Genomic DNA, 23,814 nt, shown 5'->3' with positions numbered 1-23,814 from the left:
TGATAGCAGCTACAGGCAAAAGAAGGATTCAAGACACGCGGTGGAGTGCAAGAGGCGATGCCGTAAATGTGACATGGCATTATGACAAAGACATTCTCGTCACTTTGGAAAAACTGACAGATGCAGGTGAAAGCTTAAACACTAGGAGAGATGCAGGTGCTTCACTAGTTTCGATGCAGTCATTTTCCTTTCTTTGTTTTTTGGGCCTGTGGCAACCGATGCTACATAAAGTGAATGATGCACAAAAATATTTACAAAGAAGGGGACCTACATAAGATTGTGCGCTCAGAAAGTAAATACATTGCAGATGATATTGACAGAGAAAAGAGAGGAATGAGCAAATGGCGCTGTAGGTAGGTTATGCAAAAATATGTGTGAAGAACTTGGAGTTTCCATAAAACCTCGGAGGCGCATAACAAGAAAGAATATTTTTGATGACGGAACTGGAGGTGCTAACTTGTCTTGTGAAAATGAGTTGAGACGAAAGCTGTTTTCTTCGTTAGATAGAGATAGAGTTATTGTAGAAATTCGTGAGCCTTTTTAACAGCAACATAATTTAACGGATAAGTTTGTTCATCTAACGCCGGCCAGCTATATTATTAGATCCAGACAACACTGAATGCAATCTAGACTACGCATCTGAAGAAATTGACGAGCAGGGTTTCAAGCTTGAAAAACTTCGACTGCGGGCTTTCGTTGCTGCTATAGGCAACGAAATTGATTAATGCAGACTCGCTTGAATTATTTAAATTTATTGTTAAATCCAAGCTGGAAGATACTCTGCCGAATATTTTAATAATGTTCCGACTATTTTTCACAGTTGCTATAAGCAATGCCAGCTGTGAGAGGAGTTTTTCAAAATTGAAGTTGATTAAAAATTATTTAAGATCGACAATGAGTACTCTAAGGGTTTGCTCACTACCTACGGAGAGCAATGGATTGTATTCTCGCTCCGACCCTTGCTCCCTGGCATTTATATTCGTGAATTCTCGCATTTAAAATAATGTATTTATTTTACATAGCGATCAAAACTATATTATCGATCGCTATGTAAAATAAATACATTATTTTAAATGCGAGAATTCACGAATATAAATACCGGGGAGCGAGGGTCGGAGCGAGGATACAGCCCTTTGGTCTCCGTAGTGAGCACACGCTCAGACTAACTAATTTGGCTATTTTGTCTATTGAGCAAGAGGTGTGTGATGGGATAGACATTGACGGTGCAATTAAAGACTTTGCTCTTAAAAAAAGTAGACGTATAAATTGTTAATTGAAGACGCAAGTTTTGTTTTTAATTCTAACAAATACTCATATTACTTTTCAATAAAAATAAAAATAAAACATTATAGCCTAATAAAATAAAAAAAGTCAAAATGTAAATTCGTACAGGTTGAAACAAATTTTATATCAAAGTTTAGGTGTATACAAAAGATATTTTTAAAAAAGTATCCAAATCATACAAGGGGATCATTGTTTAAATAATTAAAAAGAGGTCATTTTTGCAAAAAAATTACTTTTTTAACTGCTGAGGTCATTCAATTACTAATCAAAGTCAATAGGATTATTTTCTGTAAAGTTGAAGGGTAAATATTTCACATAAGACTTATTTAATTAAATTTGACCCCCTCTTTATTAAAACAATTGTATATAAAACTTTAAAAACACATTTGCAAAAAATTATTTTTAGCGTTTTAAATAAACACTATAAAATATCTTTTTTTACAGAAGAAGTTGTGCTATGTTACCAGTATTAAGCAAAAAAAAAATGGTCAAAAAATATTTAATATTTTTTGAGATATTGAATTTGTTTATTAAATGTTACTATATTTTCAATTGCAAAAACGCGGTTGTTGCCAAAGAAATATTCACCTGAATAAGATCTCTTTATTTTGATCTGTATCGATAATTTCGATAAATGTATTTATAAATTCAAATTTCAACGAAACTCCCCCCTAAAATGGCATTTGAAAATTATTCAAATTTGTTTATATTTTGTTTTTTTAATAACGTCGCGGAGATTAAGTATTTTGAAATACCGTTTCGATAATTGGGTTCCTGGGAATTTTTTACTAATTAACAAAATTTTTTTGTCGTTTTTTCTTCTTCTTTTTTTTTTTTCTTGGAGTTATATTACTATGGGCCCTTTTAGGGTTAAATTTCATTAAGAATATTGAATCTGTGAGTTGTAGATTTTAGACCTAAAAATATTAAGATTTAACTAAAATCTCTTAAATAAAATGTGGCTACTTACTGAGTTACAGGGTGTTTTATTTAAAAATTTAAAAATTATTATTACCAAGTACTTTAAAACTATTTGACGTATCCTTATCATACTTGGCAGAAAGTGTGGCTATTATACACCCTACTAAATTGTGATTAATAATCGTTTCTAGCTAGTGCCAGAGGCGTACGGCAGGGGATAGTGAATGATTAACCCTTCCCAAATTCTACGCCACTGAGTGAATTACTATTTTAGCGAAATTTTTCAATTCTCTAATATTTTGTATGTAAATAACTTTATTGGTATCGATAAAGTCATTAGTTTGCAAGATATTGGAAGTTTAAAATGAATGAATTATTAATGAATCAAAATAACTATGCCGTTTCATTTTAAACGTCCAATATCTCGAAAACTAATGACTTAATCGTTACCAGTAAAGAGTATATTATTTACACAAAAAGTATTGGAGAATCAGAAAATTTCGCTAAAATAGTATTTCTATCAGTGGCGCAGAATTTGGGAAGGGTTAACCATTAACTATCCCCTGTCGTACGCCTCTGGTAGTAGATTGAAACTTTTATTTATCACAATTTAGTAGTTTGTAGAGAACTCACACTTTCTGCCAAGTATGATAAGGATACGTCAAATAGTTTGAAAGTACTTGGTAAAAATAATTTTTAAATATTTATATAAAACACCCTGTAACTCAGTAAGTAGCCACATTTTATTAAAGTGATTTTAGACCAATCTTAATATTTTTAGGTCTAGAATCTTCAACTTGAGATTCAACATTCTTAATGAAACTTAACCCTAAAAGGGCCCGTAGTAGTATAACTTCAAGAAAAAAAAAGAAGAGGAAAAGAAGACAAAAAAATTTGTTAATTAGTGAAAAATTCCCAGGAATCCAATTATGGAAACGGCATTTCAAAATATTTAATCCCCGCGACGTTATTAAAAAAAAAAAGTTATAAACAAATTTCAATAATTTTCAAATGTCATTTTAGGGGGAAGTTTAATTTGAATGTATTAATACATTTGTCGAAAATATACATAAAAATAAAAATAAGAAGATTTAATACAGGTGAATATTTCTTTGGCAACAACCGCGCTTTTGCAATTGAAAATAGAGTAAAACTGTAGAAACAAATTCAATATCTCAAAAAATATTAAATATTTTTGGACCAATTTTTTTTTTCAATTAATACTGATAACAAAGCGCAACTTCTCCAGTAAAATAATATATTTTATAGTGCTTATTTAAAACGCTAAAAATATTTCTTTGCAAATTTGTTTTTAAAATTTTATGTATAATTATTTAAATAAATAGGGGGTCAAATTTAATTTAGTAAGTCTTATGTGAAATATTTACCCTTCAACTTTGCAGAAAATAATTCTGTAGACCTTCATTAGTAATTGAATGACTTCAGCAGTTAAAAAAGTAATTTTTTTGCAAAAATGACCCCTTTTTAATTATTTAAACAGTGATCCCCTTGTATGATTTGGATACTTTCTTGAAAATATCGTTTGTACCCACCTAAACTTTGATATAAAATTTGTTTCAACCTGTACGAATTTACATTTTGATTTACATGTAGTGTAATTTTATTTTACTAGACTATTATAGTATCGTTCCAGTTCTAATTAAAAATTGATTTTATTTAATTTTGTCGATCGTCAAGGTGTACCTAATCTTAAGTGACAGGTACCGGTAATACCTAAGTTATATCAATGTATCTAATTAGTTAAAGTAAAAGAATTTTTGTTAAAATAAACGTGATTGTAAAACTTAGATAAACTTTTTTATTTAAAATCCAACCTGTATAATGCAAAATAATGATAAGTGTTCTCGCCGAAAAGTTCTCTATAATTAATATATGTAATGTATAGTATGCAATAAATTAAAATACCTAAATAAGAGGGCGGCAAAATTGTCTTCCGCCCCGGGCGGCCGACACTCACGCTACGCCACTGGTTGTCATTGATAGTTTTAATCGTTATTGTATAAACTATTTTTACGTTGGACTTTCTTTTCAATGGCTGGTTTAAAATAATTGTCTAAGCTCTAAGCTTGACATATGACACCGTTGCCATATCCTCAATTTTTGTGTACTATCTTATTATATAAAATTATTTAAAAAATAGTTTTGAATACCCAAAAAAGTAAACTTTTGGAAGGTAATTAGTAAAATATCAGTGTAAATTCTCATTTTTTTTTATACTATCACATTACATAAACGTGCATTTAAAAACTCGTTTTGAAACAAGAAAAAAGTAGTAAAATATCAGTGTAAATACTGGATACAAAAATAATAATAAACAAAATAGTGGACTTTGCAAACCGATATTACTAATAGGTATTATGCAAGCTCAAGATTCGATTCTAGCTAATATTTTAGCTATTTGTTTTTAATACTGTGATTATACCATTGATTAAAATTATAGAAGAAATAAACAAAAGAGTACGGCAACACTGTGACTCTTCAGATGAAGGTTAAATCTAATTTTGTTTGAATTTGCACTGTTGCCGGTGTAAATTCTTCTCGTATACGTATATCATTTCGAAGGGCGTTCAAAAATACACATTCAGATTCGTATACGAAATTTTTCTTTCGAGTTAACTCGTATGCGAAAAAATTCGATTGAATTCGAAAATACGACCCCAGGACGGTGATCGTTACATGGACGGTTTCTAGTTGTGTTGGAACAAACCTCATGTATGCCTAGTTTTGTCGTAATCAACGAAATACGCGTAAAGTGATGATTCATATACTCGTAGAAAAAACTAATTTACCTTGTTTTATCCATAATGTATACTGTCCAGATATGTACATAAATATAGCCATTCCAATGGCGCTTGACATGATCGCTGCTCTTCTTGTTATATATTTTAATATAAAAATATTAGCTATGGTCAACACCAATCTAATTAATCCAATTAGAGCAGATGCATAGTATGGATTTATGTTAGATCCTGCTTCCTGAAAATCAGAATAATAATATAATATCGTTCAAGGCATTATGATATTTTAAGCAGTTTATAGACTTATAAAGGGTGTTTTTTTTTAAAGTAACACACTTAGGGGACAATCAGGCGATCTCAAAAATTCTATACTCAATGGGTCTTACTTCATCAATAACAAAGTTACTGTGTATTTTATTTACTTTGCTAAATTTTTATTTGGTTCATAACCTTTGAACCACACTGTAAAATTTCCTTATATTTCTCTCTCTCTCTCTCTTTCTCTCTCTCTCTCTCTCTCTCTCTCTCTCACTCCCTCTCTCTATCTCTCTCCTATGGTGCTACAGCCTAAGTCGGGCGCTGGTCTCCTCCAGCTTTCGCCTCCAGGTATCTTTGTCCCTGGCTGCTCTCCTCCAGTCATCCACCCTCAATATCTCTTTAGCATCGGTTGTCACTTCGTCTATCCACATATTTTTGGGTGTTCCCACTGGCCGACGTCCCACTAAAGTTCTGCTAAGCATTCTACTATGTAAAATAAGAAAATCTACGGTTTCGTTTTGATCAAAATCTGTCTTCCTCTCGAAACCGTAGATTTTCTTATTTTGTTAATGCCATACTCTGCAAAGAGTACAAAAACTCGTTTTATATGGGCTCTATGAACTGCAAAGTGAAATGTTTTCCTGGCGGTGCCTTTTGGTATGTTTATACCTGGGTTAAGCAGAAAGCTTGAATTGAGTCGAAATTTATTTCGATTCTACTATGTGTTGTGTTCTGTCAGTATAAATTCTTATAAAGTGGCCTGCAAAGCACAATCTTTGTATTTTTGCAAAATTTGCTCTATAGGGTTCTTTGTAATATTAATAAAACTCGTGGTTAAACCTTATTATCCACATACCATTGTCGCCAATGGGTCCCAATATCCACCTTAATATCATTCTTTCAAAAGTATTAATAAGGTTTACTGTCTTTTCTGACATGATCCATGTTTTTACGCCATATGTTGCTACTGATCGAATGTGTTTAATTCGTAAAACAATCAATTTTAAAATATATTTTCAATGCAGATTTCAATCCTCTACACATAGTTTCTAATGACTTTGGTGTAAAATAATTAGGAAACAGGAATTCAATAGTTTAGAATTCCCCGTGGTTTCCTATGTCCTGTTTGGCGATTCACCACCCTGTATATTGCAACCCGATTTCATTAACGCCATAATCATGAAATCAGACACTTTTCAGTAGAGCAAAAGCAAGATGTTATGTGAACTCCTCATTTTTTTCTCTGTCACTTCCGTATCAAATTTAACCAAATTCTGCACTCATATTGATTATGTGTGTAGCTATCTAATGCTAGTATTTATTTATAATTATTGACATTGCTTTACCCTGAAACTCACCTTTAAAATATGATAAGGCGCTATTGTTAAGGCACCCCTATTCAAAATTCGAGGTCTAGATCTTATCAACCTGACATTTCACAAGTTATGGCACTAGGTAAGTTTTACTTTGAGTAATCTTTCTTGGGTAACACATTATCACTTATAAGGCAATATTCAAAAATTAACGGTACTTATCACACATCCACTCTCGATCGTAGCGTAACGCAAACTACTTTATTGGCGCTCTTGTTAATGCTGAGAGAGCCAAAACCGGAAATGGTAATAGCGACACAGGCGCATTACGCAGTGGCGGCTCGTCAGAGGAGGCAAGGGAGGCTTAGCCTCCCCATAAATTTTTTACACACGCTTCACTGTTTTGTTTATCTTCAACAACAAGCACTCTCACTATTATACAACGTGTAAATTCCATATTATCACTAAATATCCATACGCACGGAGCATTAGCATTAGAACGCATGGTTGCGTCTCAGTTTTTTTATTATTATTGTAGACAGGACCCTGGGTTATCCCGAGATGCATGAACGGAGCCGAGAAGCCGGCCAGCCTCCGTTGCTAATGCTCCGCGTAGCGCAGCAGGCATTTAGGGAGACCCGGTGTCATAACAGTGGCATCTACGGTGTCATCACAAGCTGCCCGGAGATTTACCAACGGAGGCTAACTAGCTTCTCGGCTCCGTTGCCGTTGCGTGCATCTCGGGACAATGAATTTTAGGGTCCTGACTAAAAATAATAAAAAAACTAAAAGTGCGAGTTTTGTTATGAAATTTGGTATTTGGGGTTAGGATAATATATGGAAAAACTTGTTCAAATTACTTTTTCCGATATTTGTAACCCAAAGCAAAATATCGGTAATTTATCATGTTTTTGGATTCACATTAGGCCGCGTTTAGAATTCAAAAAATTCAGTTGAGTATCTTAAAAAATGTGAACCTTCAACCTGTATGGACTGCAAAACTTCAAATCTGTATTTATTTTGATATGCATATGCATATCTACTTACAAAGATCGATGGAATTGTTATGATGTTATGGGGCCTTACATTACATTTTTTGGCGCATTTTTTTGCTAGTGCAAATTTGTCTAGATATTTTAGAGCTAAGTATAGCCTCCCCTATTGTAAAAATCACGAGCCGCCACTAGCATTACGCAGATTCTAAGTTAAATAAATTATATGACATTACTCCACGATGAGGGTAACGCCTAAAGAAACGTATTTTGCCGAAAACAGATTTTCCATTGTTTAGGATTAGGGCAAGAAAGTCGGAGTGCCATATGTATGTATATAATATATATATAATTAAAAAAATACCTCTATAAATGTTATGGAGTAAAACATTGTTATGAATATTCCTGAAAATTCTTGACAGAAAAACAAAGGAGTCATTATCAAAATCGGTTTGTATCCCGTTGGTTTTAAAAATTCTTTGGCAATTCCTAATATATTGTTCATTTTTTTGCGCCTCTTCTCAATTTCCTCCTGTTGTTTCTTGAGCATTTTAAATTGAAGTTCTGCAAAAGATTCTTCCTACAAGAACATACCCATGATTTTTACCCCTTATATTGTTAATATAAAAAATAAGTTGCTAATGATAGTAATAATACTAAGAAAAGGATTGTGTACCATTTCGGGTGGTTGTGGTTGATATTTATGAAACCAGTTTAAGGATTTTCTAGCTTGATCATGTCTTCCCTTTAGCATTAACCATGGTGGACTTTCGTGTAAGAAGCATACGCCTATGATGGGTACTATTACTATAAGGATCGTAATCCATGAAACAATCCTCCAACTTATATAGTATCCGGAGATATAGCCGAAAATTAATCCTAAAATACCAAAAAATTATTTCTAGGCAAAAAAAATTTAAAATATTCTTATAAAATTATTACAGTTTATCCCTCTCCAGCAGAATTTACATTTAAAAGCACATCCTTTCTAATTACATTTTTTAGTTTGATTGATTTTGTACCATTTCATCCTGTTCCTTTTTAACTATTTCACATTTACCTCTCTCCTATCGCGCTAAAGCCCAAGTCAGGCCCTGGCCTCCACCAACATCTGTCTCCAAGTATCTCTGTCCCTGGCTGCTCTCCTCCAGTTGTCCACCCTCAATATCTCTTTAGCATCTGTTCTCACTTCGTCTATCCACCTCTTCCTTGGTCTTCCCACTAGACGACGTCCTACCATAGTTCCGCTAAGCGTTCTACTAGGTGTTCTGTCGTTATCCATTCCTATAAGGTGACCTGTCCAGCGCAATCTTTGTGTTTTTCACATTTCACTTTCATTAATAATGTAGGTTGCCAGATCTCTCTGAATATTTTGTAAGTAGTGATGTAGTTGTATTGCCAATAAAGGTAATTCTTTCAACAATGTGTTAAATCTGACTTCAAAAGAACAAATTAAAGAAGTTCTAACATGTCCTAGTACCAACTTTACATAATTATCTTATATTATACCTGTAAAAATCACTCACCTAATGACGCATAAGATGGCGCTAATTGATTTAACGACATTCTTACTTTTGGGTGTGCTATTTCCGCTATGTAAACAGATGCAGGATTGGTAGCCCAACCTAAAATATGACATATAAAGTTATATTCTTCTTAGTAGTGGGATACGAGTAACAATACAATACATACGCTAGCACGTCAATAATCACATTAGGGATCTTGGCCTGTGTAAAAATGTGAGCAAGTGTAGGGTAATAGTATATTTTGATTGCATTGGTAGGGCAGCCAAATCCTGCTGGACGTGATGCCATAATAATAAGACCTTCCCCACCCTAACAATGTATACGTAATGCAGTGGCGAAGCGTCCATGTAACCACTTTTACCATTGGTAACAGTTACAAATCTTGCAAATAAAAATACTACTAATGACTACTACGAAAAAATGACTACTACGAAAAAAATGACTACTACGAAATAATTCCATTTATTCCAAACAGAAATACTTGTTAATAGTACCTAATTCAGTAAATAGCTAACTAGACCCACGAAAATATTGGCACGAAAATATAACCTTTTCTGACAAGAAGTAATCCATGGCACGTCTTCATATGCTGTTACCAATACTGGCACTGGTAACGGTAACGCAGGAGAAACCTCGCTGTCACTCGGAACTAGGTCTGAAAATTTTGAAAGAGCGACGGGTCTAGAAACGGCGCGCGGGCACGCTGTGCATATCAGTATTGTAACCATTTTGAAGATTGGTAACGTTGGTTTAGTTAGTACCTATTACAGATTACAGTGTGCGTGCATTTAAACATGGAAGAGTGTTGCTACGGATTGTGTAATTGATCAATTACTAGAAAAGTTATTCTACTTGTATATATTTTTTTATATATTATTTTAAAGAAAAAATTGATATTATTGAAAATGGAAGAATTAAAATATAAAAAACAAATTTCAAAATCTCTTCTTTTTCCTACTTGTTCATATTTTTATGTTAATTTTATGGTAGAATAATATGTTTAGTTTGTTTATTATATTTATTGTTATACCTGTTACATATACATAATTCTTCTTCTTCATGTGCCATCTCCTCTAAGAAGGTTGGCAACCATCACGGCAATTCGCACTTTCGATACCGCTGCTCTAAAGAGATCAGCAGAAGTGCAATTAAACCAAGCTCTCAAATTGTTTAACCAGGAGATGCGTCTTCTTCCGCGACTCCTTCTACCCTGTATTCTTCCTTGCATTATCAATTGTAACAAGTTATAACGCTCGCCCCTCATAACATGTCCCAGATATTGCAGTTTTCTGACTTTAATTGTATTTAAAATCTCTTTATCTTTTCCCATTCTTCTCAACACCTCGATATTCGTGACTCTATCCACCCAACTTATTCTTAATATTCTTCTGTAGGCCCATAACTCGAAGGCTTCTAATCTGTCCGAAACATCCTTCTTTAATGTCCAAGCCTCCAACCCATAGAATAATACGGAGAACACGTAGCATCTCAGAAGTCTTATCTTTAAAGAAATTGTAATGTCCCTGCTACAGAGTACTTTTTTTAGTTTGTTGAAAGCATTTCTTGCCTGTCCTATTCTTGCTTTAATCTCTTCTGTGTACTCATTAGTTTCATTAATTATTGTACCCAAATATTTATATTTTTCAACCTTTTTAATTTGTTCTCCATGTATTGTTATGCTTTCTTGGCGCTGTTGAACTTTTGTGATTACCATAAATTGTGTCTTTTTTGTGTTTAGGGACAGTGCGTTTTCTTGGCTGACTTCTACCACTCTGTCAACCATTTGTTGTAAATCCTCAAGACATTCGGCTAATAAAATAGTGTCGTCGGCAAACCGTATATTATTGATTGGTCGCCCATTTACTTTTATTCCCGTGGTTAGGTCTTCTAGTGCTTCCTGGATTATTTCCTCTGAATACAAATTGAACAAAGTAGGAGACAGGACACAGCCCTGTCTGACGCCCCTCTCAATACGTATTTCATTTGAAAAGGCGTTGTTCTCTTTTACCACAGCGATCTGATTATAATAGATAGCACTAATGATCCTGATGTCCCTCATATCTAAGTTTTTCTTTTCAAGTAATTCGATAAGGCGGTTATGTCTGACCTTATCGAAGGCTTTGTTGTAATCCAAGAAACACATATATACTGGCTGATTAACATCCATGCACCTTTGCACAAGTACATTTACAGCGAACAGGGCTTCCCTCGTTCCCATTGCATTTCTAAATCCAAATTGCGTGTCGCTTATGTCCTGCTCAAGTTTGTTATGTATTCTCCGGTGTATAATTTTTAAAAATATTTTGAGTGTATGACTCATTAAACTTATTATCCGGTGGTCTTGGCATTCTTTTGCATTTGGTTTTTTTGGCAGTGTTATGAACGTTGACAGCAGCCAATCTCTGGGAATGATTCCTGTACTGTATATTGTATTAAATAAGTCGACCAATATTCCAATTTGCTGGTCCTCTATTAACCGTATTATGTCTACAGGTATTTGGTCAGGACCTGTTGCCTTGTTGTTCTTTGTTCGCTTTATCGCCTCTAGTACCTCATCTTCTGTTATGTCTGGGCCGTTGTCGAACTTTTCCTGCTCTAGTACTGTTTCAGTCCGTTCGTCTTTAAATAGCTCTTGAATATATTCCTGCCATCTTTTAAGCCTTTCACCGACGTCTATAATTATTTTTCCGTTTTTATCCAGCAGTATGTTTGATTTTTTCTTAATGTTGTTTGTTTGGGTTTATATGACTGCGGACACTAAATCCATTCGCCAATTTTACTATTTTTTATTTTATTAGTCATTTTTTCGTATCTTATCCTAAAACTAATACTAATATAATAAACAATTCTACTAATAAATAATTATTTTTGTATTTTTTTTTTAATAATTTTTTATATATATATATTTTTATTAATTTTTTTCCAAATGATGTTCTCAGAGTTCCACAGCAAAAACTGCAACATTCTTCTTTAGCCCTCTACTTCATTCGAAAGCTATTTTACTATGGACTGTCCAAGTTCGTCATTCATTTTTATCTACATATTTTTTTTATATTTTTTTAATTATTATATTTTTTTTCTATTTTTTTTTATATATCTTTTTTATATGCAGAATGAGATTTGACCACTGTCTTACTCCATCATATTTATTTAAAATTAATATAGCTGATAGTCCACAATGTATTTGTGGACAGTTGGGCAATCTACAACACAAAATTTTGACCTGTTCTCTTATCTCTAATAAAGTTAATATGTTTTTAAATTCACTGTATTCTTTGACTGATGTCCACCATCCCATTAATTTAAATTATTTATTAACATTAGAAAATAATGAGTTGGTATACCGACTATTGTATAAACATATTTTAGATATTAAGCTTAAATTGTAATTGTAAAATATAGAGTAAGTATTTCTTGTAAATTGTTATATGTTAAAAGAAAAAGAAAAGAAAAGAAAAGAAAAGAAAAAAAAAGAAAAGAAATATAAAAAAAAATAATAAAATAAAAATAAAAAAAAAATAAAAAAATAATAAAAAAAAAGAAAGAAAAAATATAAAAACAGATTTTTTCTTAATATTAGTGCCTGTTATTTCACTAATTTTCTTATGAAGGTTTAAGTTATCATGTTTCTCTACCAACTGTTCAATCTCTGCGCATCTGTCACTATACCATCTTTCCTTTGCCTCTCTGATCTTTCTCCTTATTTCTGTGTGTATAATATTATACATGTTTTTGTCTTTGGTTTTATAAGATCGCCTTGCTTCCATGAGATCTAGAATCTCCTCGGTCATCCATTCATTTTTATTCTTAATTAGTTTAGGTGTAAGTGTTGTCTCACATGTGCGGATAAGAGCATCTTTTAACATGTGCCATTTCCTGTTCGCATCTTCAGTAGGAATAATTTCTATTTTGGTGAGCTCTTCTTTAATTTTTAGTGTTACTTGCTCTTTTGTTGATGGATCTCTCAAACGAGATACTTGTATCGTCTCTACTTTAGTTTTAACCACAGGCTTCTTTAGATTAATTCTAAACCTTCCTACAACTGGGTTGTGATCTGATCTCACATCAGCTCCAGGGTATGATTTTACTGATTTTATGGAATTTCGGTATCGTTTGCAGATGAGAAGGTAGTCAATTTGGTTTCTGATGACGTTATGTTGGTTGTCTGCTGGTGATTTCCATGTATAGAGTCTCCTGGTCGGCAGATCATAATAAGTATTCGTGACAATAAAATCGGTCTCTTGGCAGAATTGAGCCAATCTTTCTCCTCTCTCGTTACGAGTGCCCAGTCCAAAGTTTCCAATAAAATCACCTTGACTTCCTCTACCGATTTTTGCATTTAGATCTCCCATTACTATTGTAACGTCTCTAGACTTGGTTACTTACATATACATAATTACATACATATAATTTGGGAATATAGTATTTTTACTACAAAAACGTTATTACGTAGGTCAAAATTTTTGACGTAAGAGAACTGTCAAAACATTAGAATGTGACTTTTCATTATTGCCGTGTTTATAATAAACATAGCAATAATGAAAAGTCACATTCTAATGTTTTGACAGTTCTCTTACGTCAAAAATTTTGACCTACGTAATAACGTTTTTGTAGTAAAAATACCATAGTGATTTGTTTAATTTTATTCCACAGGATTGAAAACAAAAACTTATAAAAAAAAGACTAAGTTTTCACTCTAATGGCATATAAAACAACATAATGCTATTCTACATCCCACCAGAATGAAAACAATGGGAACCTTCTCTGGTTACACCTCCGAGGCTTCTACAATTTGCAAGCCATACGGATGCTGAGACTAAGGAAGATGAGGGAATTCTACAATTTGCAATTCACGTCACATCTGCTCAGCGCGGTAAAGTTCCAACGAGAATGGTTCCCTTCATACTCCACACAGAGTAAATGTAAATGAAAAATGAATAACCATTTTCAATTTCGTTGCAAAACGAAAATACAGCCGAACCATATTTTAGTCCAATCAGAGAGTGCTGCAAGCACCTCTACCGGTTTCGAAACTTATTAGTCTCTCATCAGGAGGCACATATGCTGCTCTCCCCGATCCAACCAAAACAAGCCCCAGCGTGCAGTCCCGGATTGCAACGAACGAAATGGCATGGATGCCCTAGCGGCAACTGCTAGCAAAAAGACTAAGTTTTCACTCTAATGGCATATATAATGCTATTCTACATCCCACCAGAATGAAAACAATGGGAACCTTCTCTGGTTACACCTCCGAGGCTTCTACAATTTGCAAGCCATACGGATGCTGAGACTAAGGAAGATGAGGGAATTCTACAATTTGCAATTTACGTCACATCTGCTCAGCGCGGTAAAGTTCCAACGAGAATGGTTCCCTTCATACTCCACACAGAGTAAATGTAAATGAAAAATGAATAACCATTTTCAATTTCGTTGCAAAACGAAAATACAGCCGAACCATATTCTAGTCCAATCAGAGAGTGCTGCAAGCACCTCTACCGGTTTCGAAACTTATTAGTCTCTCATCAGGAGGCACATATGCTGCTCTCCCCGATCCAACCAAAACAAGCCCCAGCGTGCAGTCCCGGATTGCAACGAACGAAATGGCATGGATGCCCTAGCGGCAACTGCTAGCAAAAAGACTAAGTTTTCACTCTAATGGCATATAAAACAACATAATGCTATTCTACATCCCACCAGAATGAAAACAATGGGAACCTTCTCTGGTTACACCTCCGAGGCTTCTACAATTTGCAAGCCATACGGATTCTGAGACTAAGGAAGATGAGGGAATTCTACAATTTGCAATTCACGTCACATCTGCTCAGCGCGGTCAAGTTCCAACGAGAATGGTTCCCTTCATACTCCACACAGAGTAAATGTAAATGAAAAATGAATAACCATTTTCAATTTCGTTGCAAAACGAAAATACAGCCGAACCATATTCTAGTCCAATCAGAGAGTGCTGCAAGCACCTCTACCGGTTTCGAAACTTATTAGTCTCTCATCAGGAGGCACATATGCTGCTCTCCCCGATCCAACCAAAACAAGCCCCAGCTGCAGTCCCGGATTGCAACGAACGAAATGGCATGGATGCCCTAGCGGCAACTGCTAGCAAAAAGACTAAGTTTTCACTCTAATGGCATATAAAACAACATAATGCTATTCTACATCCCACCAGAATGAAAACAATGGGAACCTTCTCTGGTTACACCTCCGAGGCTTCTACAATTTGCAAGCCATACGGATGCTGAGACTAAGGAAGATGAGGGAATTCTACAATTTGCAATTCACGTCACATCTGCTCAGCGCGGTAAAGTTCCAACGAGAATAGTTCCCTTCATACTCCACACAGAGTAAATGTAAATGAAAAATGAATAACCATTTTCAATTTCGTTGCAAAACGAAAATACAGCCGAACCATATTCTAGTCCAATCAGAGAGTGCTGCAAGCACCTCTACCGGTTTCGAAACTTATTAGTCTCTCATCAGGAGGCACATATGCTGCTCTCCCCGATCCAACCAAAACAAGCCCCAGCGTGCAGTCCCGGATTGCAACGAACGAAATGGCATGGATGCCCTAGCGGCAACTGCTAGCAAAAAGACTAAGTTTTCACTCTAATGGCATATAAAACAACATAATGCTATTCTACATCCCACCAGAATGAAAACAATGGGAACCTTCTCTGGTTACACCTCCGAGGCTTCTACAATTTGCAAGCCATACGGATGCTGAGACTAAGGAAGATGAGGGAATTCTACAAGTGACGTGAATTGCAAATTGTAGAATTCCCTCATCTTCCTTAGTCTCAGCATCCGTATGGCTTGCAAATTGTAGAAGCCTCGGAGGTGTAACCAGAGAAGGTTCCCATTGTTTTCATTCTGGTGGGATGAAGAATAGCATTATGTTGTTTTATATGCCATTAGAGTGAAAACTTAGTCTTTTTGCTAGCAGTTGCCGCTAGGGCATCCATGCCATTTCGTTCGTTGCAATCCGGGACTGCACGCTGGGGCTTGTTTTGGTTGGATCGGGGAGAGCAGCATATGTGCCTCCTGATGAGAGACTAATAAGTTTCGAAACCGGTAGAGGTGCTTGCAGCACTCTCTGATTGGACTAGAATATGGTTCGGCTGTATTTTCGTTTTGCAACGAAATTGAAAATGGTTATTCATTTTTCATTTACATTTACTCTGTGTGGAGTATGAAGGGAACTATTCTCGTTGGAACTTTACCGCGCTGAGCAGATGTGACGTGAATTGCAAATTGTAGAATTCCCTCATCTTCCTTAGTCTCAGCATCCGTATGGCTTGCAAATTGTAGAAGCCTCGGAGGTGTAACCAGAGAAGGTTCCCATTGTTTTCATTCTGGTGGGATGTAGAATAGCATTATGTTGTTTTATATGCCATTAGAGTGAAAACTTAGTCTTTTTGCTAGCAGTTGCCGCTAGGGCATCCATGCCATTTCGTTCGTTGCAATCCGGGACTGCACGCTGGGGCTTGTTTTGGTTGGATCGGGGAGAGCAGCATATGTGCCTCCTGATGAGAGACTAATAAGTTTCGAAACCGGTAGAGGTGCTTGCAGCACTCTCTGATTGGACTAGAATATGGTTCGGCTGTATTTTCGTTTTGCAACGAAATTGAAAATGGTTATTCATTTTTCATTTACATTTACTCTGTGTGGAGTATGAAGGGAACCATTCTCGTTGGAACTTTACCGCGCTGAGCAGATGTGACGTGAATTGCAAATTGTAGAATTCCCTCATCTTCCTTAGTCTCAGCATCCGTATGGCTTGCAAATTGTAGAAGCCTCGGAGGTGTAACCAGAGAAGGTTCCCATTGTTTTCATTCTGGTGGGATGTAGAATAGCATTATGTTGTTTTATATGCCATTAGAGTGAAAACTTAGTCTTTTTGCTAGCAGTTGCCGCTAGGGCATCCATGCCATTTCGTTCGTTGCAATCCGGGACTGCACGCTGGGGCTTGTTTTGGTTGGATCGGGGAGAGCAGCATATGTGCCTCCTGATGAGAGACTAATAAGTTTCGAAACCGGTAGAGGTGCTTGCAGCACTCTCTGATTGGACTAGAATATGGTTCGGCTGTATTTTCGTTTTGCAACGAAATTGAAAATGGTTATTCATTTTTCATTTACATTTACTCTGTGTGGAGTATGAAGGGAACTATTCTCGTTGGAACTTTACCGCGCTGAGCAGATGTGACGTGAATTGCAAATTGTAGAATTCCCTCATCTTCCTTAGTCTCAGCATCCGTATGGCTTGCAAATTGTAGAAGCCTCGGAGGTGTAACCAGAGAAGGTTCCCATTGTTTTCATTCTGGTGGGATGTAGAATAGCATTATGTTGTTTTATATGCCATTAGAGTGAAAACTTAGTCTTTTTGCTAGCAGTTGCCGCTAGGGCATCCATGCCATTTCGTTCGTTGCAATCCGGGACTGCACGCTGGGGCTTGTTTTGGTTGGATCGGGGAGAGCAGCATATGTGCCTCCTGATGAGAGACTAATAAGTTTCGAAACCGGTAGAGGTGCTTGCAGCACTCTCTGATTGGACTAGAATATGGTTCGGCTGTATTTTCGTTTTGCAACGAAATTGAAAATGGTTATTGATTTTACAAAAACTTATATTTGGGATGTTCAAAATATTTTTTTTAAATAAGATTTTTTTTACATCTGGTTTTGCTAACACTTTGGAAAATGTCACGCGTCGCCACTGACGTAATGTTGTAATAAATATGGCTGATCCTGAGGTAAAATTATCAGAAAATAAACAGGTTCTCAGTTAGAATGAAAGAAAAGCTTTCTATAATCAATTAACGGTCGTAGTTAAACGTACTTATCAGAGCCTTATTCCAGGTTTAAACAGAAGGTAATCTCTTTCTCATAGGCACTTTTCAGTGCGTCACAGTTATTCGATTTCTTTCTAACGCATTAAGTTGGAAGTGTCCGAAAAAAACGTACTTCCGTGATTACAGTCATTTCTAACATTTATTCTAGCTGTTGATAGATGGCGCTATAATCGAAGAAAAAATGATTTACGAATTATATATACGACTATAATCTGTACAATTTATAATACTATACAAATCAAAGAAAATATCATTTTATAAATGCAATAAACACAATTGATTTGTTTTTATACCAAATTGCAAATAAAATGGTTATACTGCAATACCCTTTTCAAATTTAGCTGATTACGATTCTGACAACTGTCACTGTCAGATTTAACTAAAACGTCATGTTATAAATGTGTATTTTATCACGGACTAACCTTTTCTTTTCTCACTTGTGGCGCACTGAAAGATGCCTGCGAAAAGGACCATACCATAGTACGATACAGGTAGCAGAGATGAAATGCCTAAGGAGAACGATGGGGCAAAAAAGACATAAAAACTCAAAAATTAATAAATAAGAATCAATCTTAAAACTAAACCGTTACTTGACACAATATTGGAGAAAACATTTGCATGGTCCAATCATATAACATGAATGGGCAGTAATAGACACGTGAAAAGAGTATGGGAAGCTAAACCAATAGGAAAACAAAGGAGGCAGACCAATAAAAGAGTGGAACAGCGACTTAGCGGACACACTACAAATTAAGAGCAAATTCTGACAAGAAGTAATACAAAGGGCTAAGAATAGCAAAGAATGGGGAAAATTCATCAAAAGCTAGAAGCACCTCTCTCGATACCTGACAGTAGAGGAAAAACGGTTAGGTATGTATGGTAACTGTTATGGAGAGATTGGGTTATTGTATAATTCAATACCAATACCAAAATAAGAATGGAAAATGGAAAAGGCAGTTTTTGTTGCAGACACCAAAATAAGAATAGATGTCCTGATGGACACGTACTTTAGGGGTTAGGCGCCAATCTTGGTCCAATGCTACTTAAATGCATTCTTTTTTTTTAATCTTGAGAAAACTAATAAATATTTTCGAAACATTTAAACGCAGAATGAAAGAATACATCATTATCGACGGCCGAATGTCCCTGAGAATTTCTATAATGTTTATTTATAAGTTACAGGGGTGAAAAAAGAGAAAATTTATTGTGATTTTTAATTTAAAATATTTCATTCAGAAGAAACTGTATCTTTATTCTAAGGGACTTTCGGCCCTCGGTAATAATGTAATCTTTCATTCTCCGCTTAAATTTTTCAAAAATACTTATTAGTTTCCTTAGGATTCGAAAAAAATTAATGGATTTAAATAATTGTACCAATATTTTGGGCCTACCCCTTAATCGTTAAAATTAATAATTATATTTCCATATTCTTGACTTACCTAGATGCACACTCACTAAAAACAAATCTACTTACATGCACCAATTCCTATAAAAACTCTGCCTACGATAATAGGAGTCATACTCTTGGATAAGGCAATTAATATCCATCCCACGATGGTTGGTATAAGGCCAAGTTTGATGGTATTAAGTCTTCCAAATCTGTCCATTAAGAAACCGCTTGTTGTGGATCCCAGTGGGCTTACCATGGTAAATACACTAGCTAAAATGAATGGTGTTTGATAATAATTTAACAAATTAATATATTTATAATTCATAGTAAAAATATCTTACTCTCATTAACTATTACAGTATCCGTTTAAAGCCAATTTTTAGCTGTTAAATGCTATTGAATGCTATTTTATAGGAAAAATCTCTCTTAAACCGATGAAAAAGCATGAGAATATAGCAGGGCAGTCTTCAATTTATTGAGCATACGATTAAAAGACAACCGGACTATTGCTATATTTTAGCTGTCAATTATTGCCGCAAATCAACAGCAGAGTCAATTTTAGTTATAATGCAATAATAAATAAATAAACGCTTAAATGGTATTCATTCGTCTTAAAAAAACATATAACAGAGTTCCTTGAGAGGTTCTGTGGGACGCGTTTAATAAGAAAATAGTTCCCAGTGAAGAAGGTATGAGGGAAAATAATTAGTGTTAGGAAGGGTGTGAAAGAGACTGATAAATTTGAAATAAAATAATGATAGGAATTTAAAACAAAAACTGGAACAACGGAGCGAAGCTATTGAAGAACTAGATTTAAGTCTTAGTATGCAAAAATTAATATTTGGAATGTTTACTTGAAGATGGAGAATACAAAAAAATAAAAACAACTTGGTGGATTGGTGAAATGATTGTGAAAAGTAAAAGCTTCAAGGTATTGAAATGAAACTGAAAGGAAAATTCCATAACACTACCATAAGACCATCTATAATATACATGACGGAATAATAGTCAGCTAAAAAGAAATAGGAATAATCAATATATGTAGGAGAAATTAGAATGATTAATTGAATGAGTGGTGTGACAAAAAGGAAAAACATTAACAATCATCCAATACGAAGAATCATTGATCTGCTAGGTCATGAAAGGAATAGAAGAAAATGGCCAAAGAAGAACTGGGGGAAACACTTACGCAGGATGTGTGGGGAAAGAAGATTAATATTGATATGACCAAGATAGAAGCTTACGGGGAAACATAATTAGAGAAAACCGACCCCGGATGGTTATGCAGGCAGATAGAATGGTGATACGGGGTATGTAACATAAAAAATTATCAGTAGTAATTGCACAAGAGCTCTAAAATTATTGAATTTTTCCCGAGTGACACTTTGACTGTTTTAATTTCACGAGCCAAAGGCGAGTGAAATTATGTCAAAGTGTCACGAGGGCAAAAATTCTATATTAATTTTAGAGTTCGAGTGCAATTTGTTGCGATTTTTTCATGAATAAAACTGTTCAAAACCAAAATTTTATTGTAATTTATTTATGTAAGTACAAATTAATACAATTAAACACAAAGTTTTTATAAATATATGACGATTGAGAGTCATCACTTTTATAATTTTTAAAACATTAATTGTCATTAATGTCACTGAATGTAATTTTTCGTATCAACGAAGGGCATCTGGCGTAATATGCTTAACGACGGGCAATTATCAAAAATTCAGATTTCTGTAGCTTTCTATTGGTTAGAATCTCCTATGAATGAAATAATCAGTAGTAATTGCACAAGAGCTCTGAAATTATTGAATTTTTTCCGAGCGACACTTTGACAGTTTTAATTTCACGAGCCGAAGGCGAGTGAAATTATGTCAAAGTGTCACGAGAGCAAAAATTCTATATTAATTTTAGAGGTCGAGTGCAATTTGTTGCGATTATTTCATGAATAAAACTGTTCAAAACCAAAATTTTATTGTAATTTATTTATGTAAGTACCATTAAACACACAGTTTTTACAAATATTTGACGATTGAAAGTCATCACTTTTATAATTTTTAAAACATTAATTGTCATTAATGTCACTGAATGTATTTTTTCGTAGCAACGAAGGGCATCTGACGTAATATACTTAACGACGGGAGATTATCAAAAATTATCGATTTAATTCAGATTTCTGTAGCTTTCTATTGGTCAGAATCTCCTATGAATGAAATAATCAATAGTAATTGCACAAGAGCTCTGAAATTATTGAATTTTTCCCGAGTGACACTTTGACAGTTTTAATTTCACGAGCCGAAGGCGAGTGAAATTATGTCAAAGTGTCACGAGAGCAAAAATTCTATATTAATTTCAGAGGTCGAGTGCAATTTGTTGCGATTATTTCATGAATGAAACTGTTCAAAACCAAAATTTTATTGTAATTTATTTATGTAAGTACCATTAAATACACAGTTTTTATAAATATTTGACGATTGAAAGTCATCACCTTTATAATTTTTAAAACATTAATTGTCATTAATTTCACTGAATGTATTTTTTCTTAGCAACGAAGGGCATCTGACGTAATATACTTAACGACGGGAGATTATCAAAAATTATCGATTTAATTCAGATTTCTGTAGCTTTCTATTGGTCAGAATCTCCTATGAATGAAATAATCAATAGTAATTGCACAAGAGCTCTGAAATTATTGAATTTTTCCCGAGTGGCACTTTGGCAGTTTTAATTTGTCAAATGTCAAAATGTCACGAGAGCAAAGATTCCATATTAATTTCAGAGGTCGAGTGCAATTTGTTGCGATTATTTCATGAATAACACTGTTCAAAACCAAAATTTTATTGTAATTTATTTATGTAAGTACCATTAAACACACAGTTTTTATAAATATTTGACGATTGAAAGTCATCACTTTTATAATTTTTAAAACATTAATTGTGATTAATGTCACTGAATGTATTTTTTCGTAGCAACGAAGGGCATCTGACGTAATATACTTAACGACGGGAGATTATCAAAAATTATCGATTTAATTCAGATTTCTGTAGTTTTCTATTGGTCAGAATCTCCTATGAATGAAATAATCAGGTGAATAATTTTTTGTAAGGAATTTGTTTCATATTGTTTAGATGATGTTGCCATAGTATTCTTTTGAATAAGTACTAAATTTAGCATCACAATTTTTTACGATCATAATATGATACATATTTAGATTTTTATGATTTGTATTGTACTCACAATAATTATAGTTGAATAAAAACACAAGGAAAATTAAGGACACATGCAAATTACATATTCAAGTTTTAGGGAATGTGTCTGCAGAATTGACCACTGCCAAATTTGGTCTCTTGGATACTGTAGGTAGATAGATTTGAAATGTGTTGCGGTATTACACGTTCAGAAAAAAAATGTCAAAATTTTGAAAATTCCTTAATGTTGGCCTTAACCTGATAATTACAAAATAGGGGAGACCGCAATGCAACAAATGGGAACATGATGCATGTGCTGGTGTGGAAGAAGACGAAGATATGTTTCTATGCGAATTTTGGAAATACTAACTGATGGTATCATTTGCCCCGCATACTGGAGTATGCAGGACCGGACGCCATTTTCACTTTAAGTTTTAGTTTTTTTTAAACGTGTTACTTTATTTTCATTTTTTGTTAAGAATTATAATAAAAAATGTTGTTCAAAACTATAGTTAGGGTGGTGTTTTCATTATTTATTAAGTTTGACAGATGCAAGTAAAAAAATATTAGGTGGTCCTTTTTGCCCCGGTCTCCCCTATGTAGTCAAAAAAACTTACCCATAAATGCATTTTGCGGTTTAGTAGATTCGATATCATTATCAGGCAATTCCATCTGCGAAATTAGAACTGCTGAAAACGACATGGCAATTCCATATTGCACGTGGTATCCAGTTGCTGTAAGAGCTGAGTAAATCTAAAGATGTAAAAATTTGCTTTATTTTAAAGTAAATGATTCTTTTTAGTAATAATTATATTTGTCTACGACCGTTTAATAATATAACAAACAAACAAACTAAATAAAATTATTAACATTAGCAGAAGAATTGGAACAAAGGCAGTCTTTTTACTTGAAAAAAGGTAGAACAAGGAAGGGCAGCACATCTAACATTTACACACAGAAGGCATACGCTACAGTACCACTAAGTAAGTTGTGGGTAGTAATGCAAAATTTTGGTATAAGTGATAAGCGATAAGTATATCCAAGCAATAAGAAAACTATGATGATTGTAATAGTTTAGTCAAAGAAAGTCGGAAACACAATTTCTCAGAATTTCTATTAAAATAAAGGCTTAAGATGGGGTGCTCAGTAGCTCATTATTTAAAATATATTTAGAAGAGGTGTTCCCATATAATTCCCATGGGAGATGCGCCTTATACACTTTACTTACACTTTGTAGATGATCAAGTCCTCACAGCGGGAGATAAGAATGTACATTTTTAGAAAATTACACGAGGAATACTCAAAATAAATTACAACAAATCCAAAAAAAACTTAG

General features: G+C 34.3%; 1 protein-coding gene across 2 annotated transcripts in view; it reads right to left on the bottom strand.

Moving 5' to 3' along the window:
• LOC114327019 (facilitated trehalose transporter Tret1) overlaps positions 1-23,814 on the bottom strand; it is a 49,499-nt gene that overhangs the window by 6,672 nt on the left and 19,013 nt on the right. For both annotated transcript variants that reach the window (XM_028275514.2, XM_028275513.2), the window contains exons 5-10: positions 23,096-23,231; positions 19,381-19,566; positions 9,054-9,152; positions 8,204-8,406; positions 7,892-8,107; positions 5,016-5,202 (exon numbers count right to left, since the gene is read on the bottom strand). In XM_028275514.2, the coding sequence (XP_028131315.1) occupies positions 5,016-5,202; positions 7,892-8,107; positions 8,204-8,406; positions 9,054-9,152; positions 19,381-19,566; positions 23,096-23,231 (1,027 nt within the window). The remainder of the gene's footprint in view (positions 1-5,015; positions 5,203-7,891; positions 8,108-8,203; positions 8,407-9,053; positions 9,153-19,380; positions 19,567-23,095; positions 23,232-23,814) is intronic.

This window comes from Diabrotica virgifera, chromosome 1 (assembly GCF_917563875.1).
Source record: "Diabrotica virgifera virgifera chromosome 1, PGI_DIABVI_V3a".
Lineage (NCBI taxonomy): Eukaryota > Metazoa > Arthropoda > Insecta > Coleoptera > Chrysomelidae > Diabrotica > Diabrotica virgifera.
Note: the sequence above shows the minus strand (reverse complement) of the source record. Positions and strands in the feature narration are given on the sequence as shown.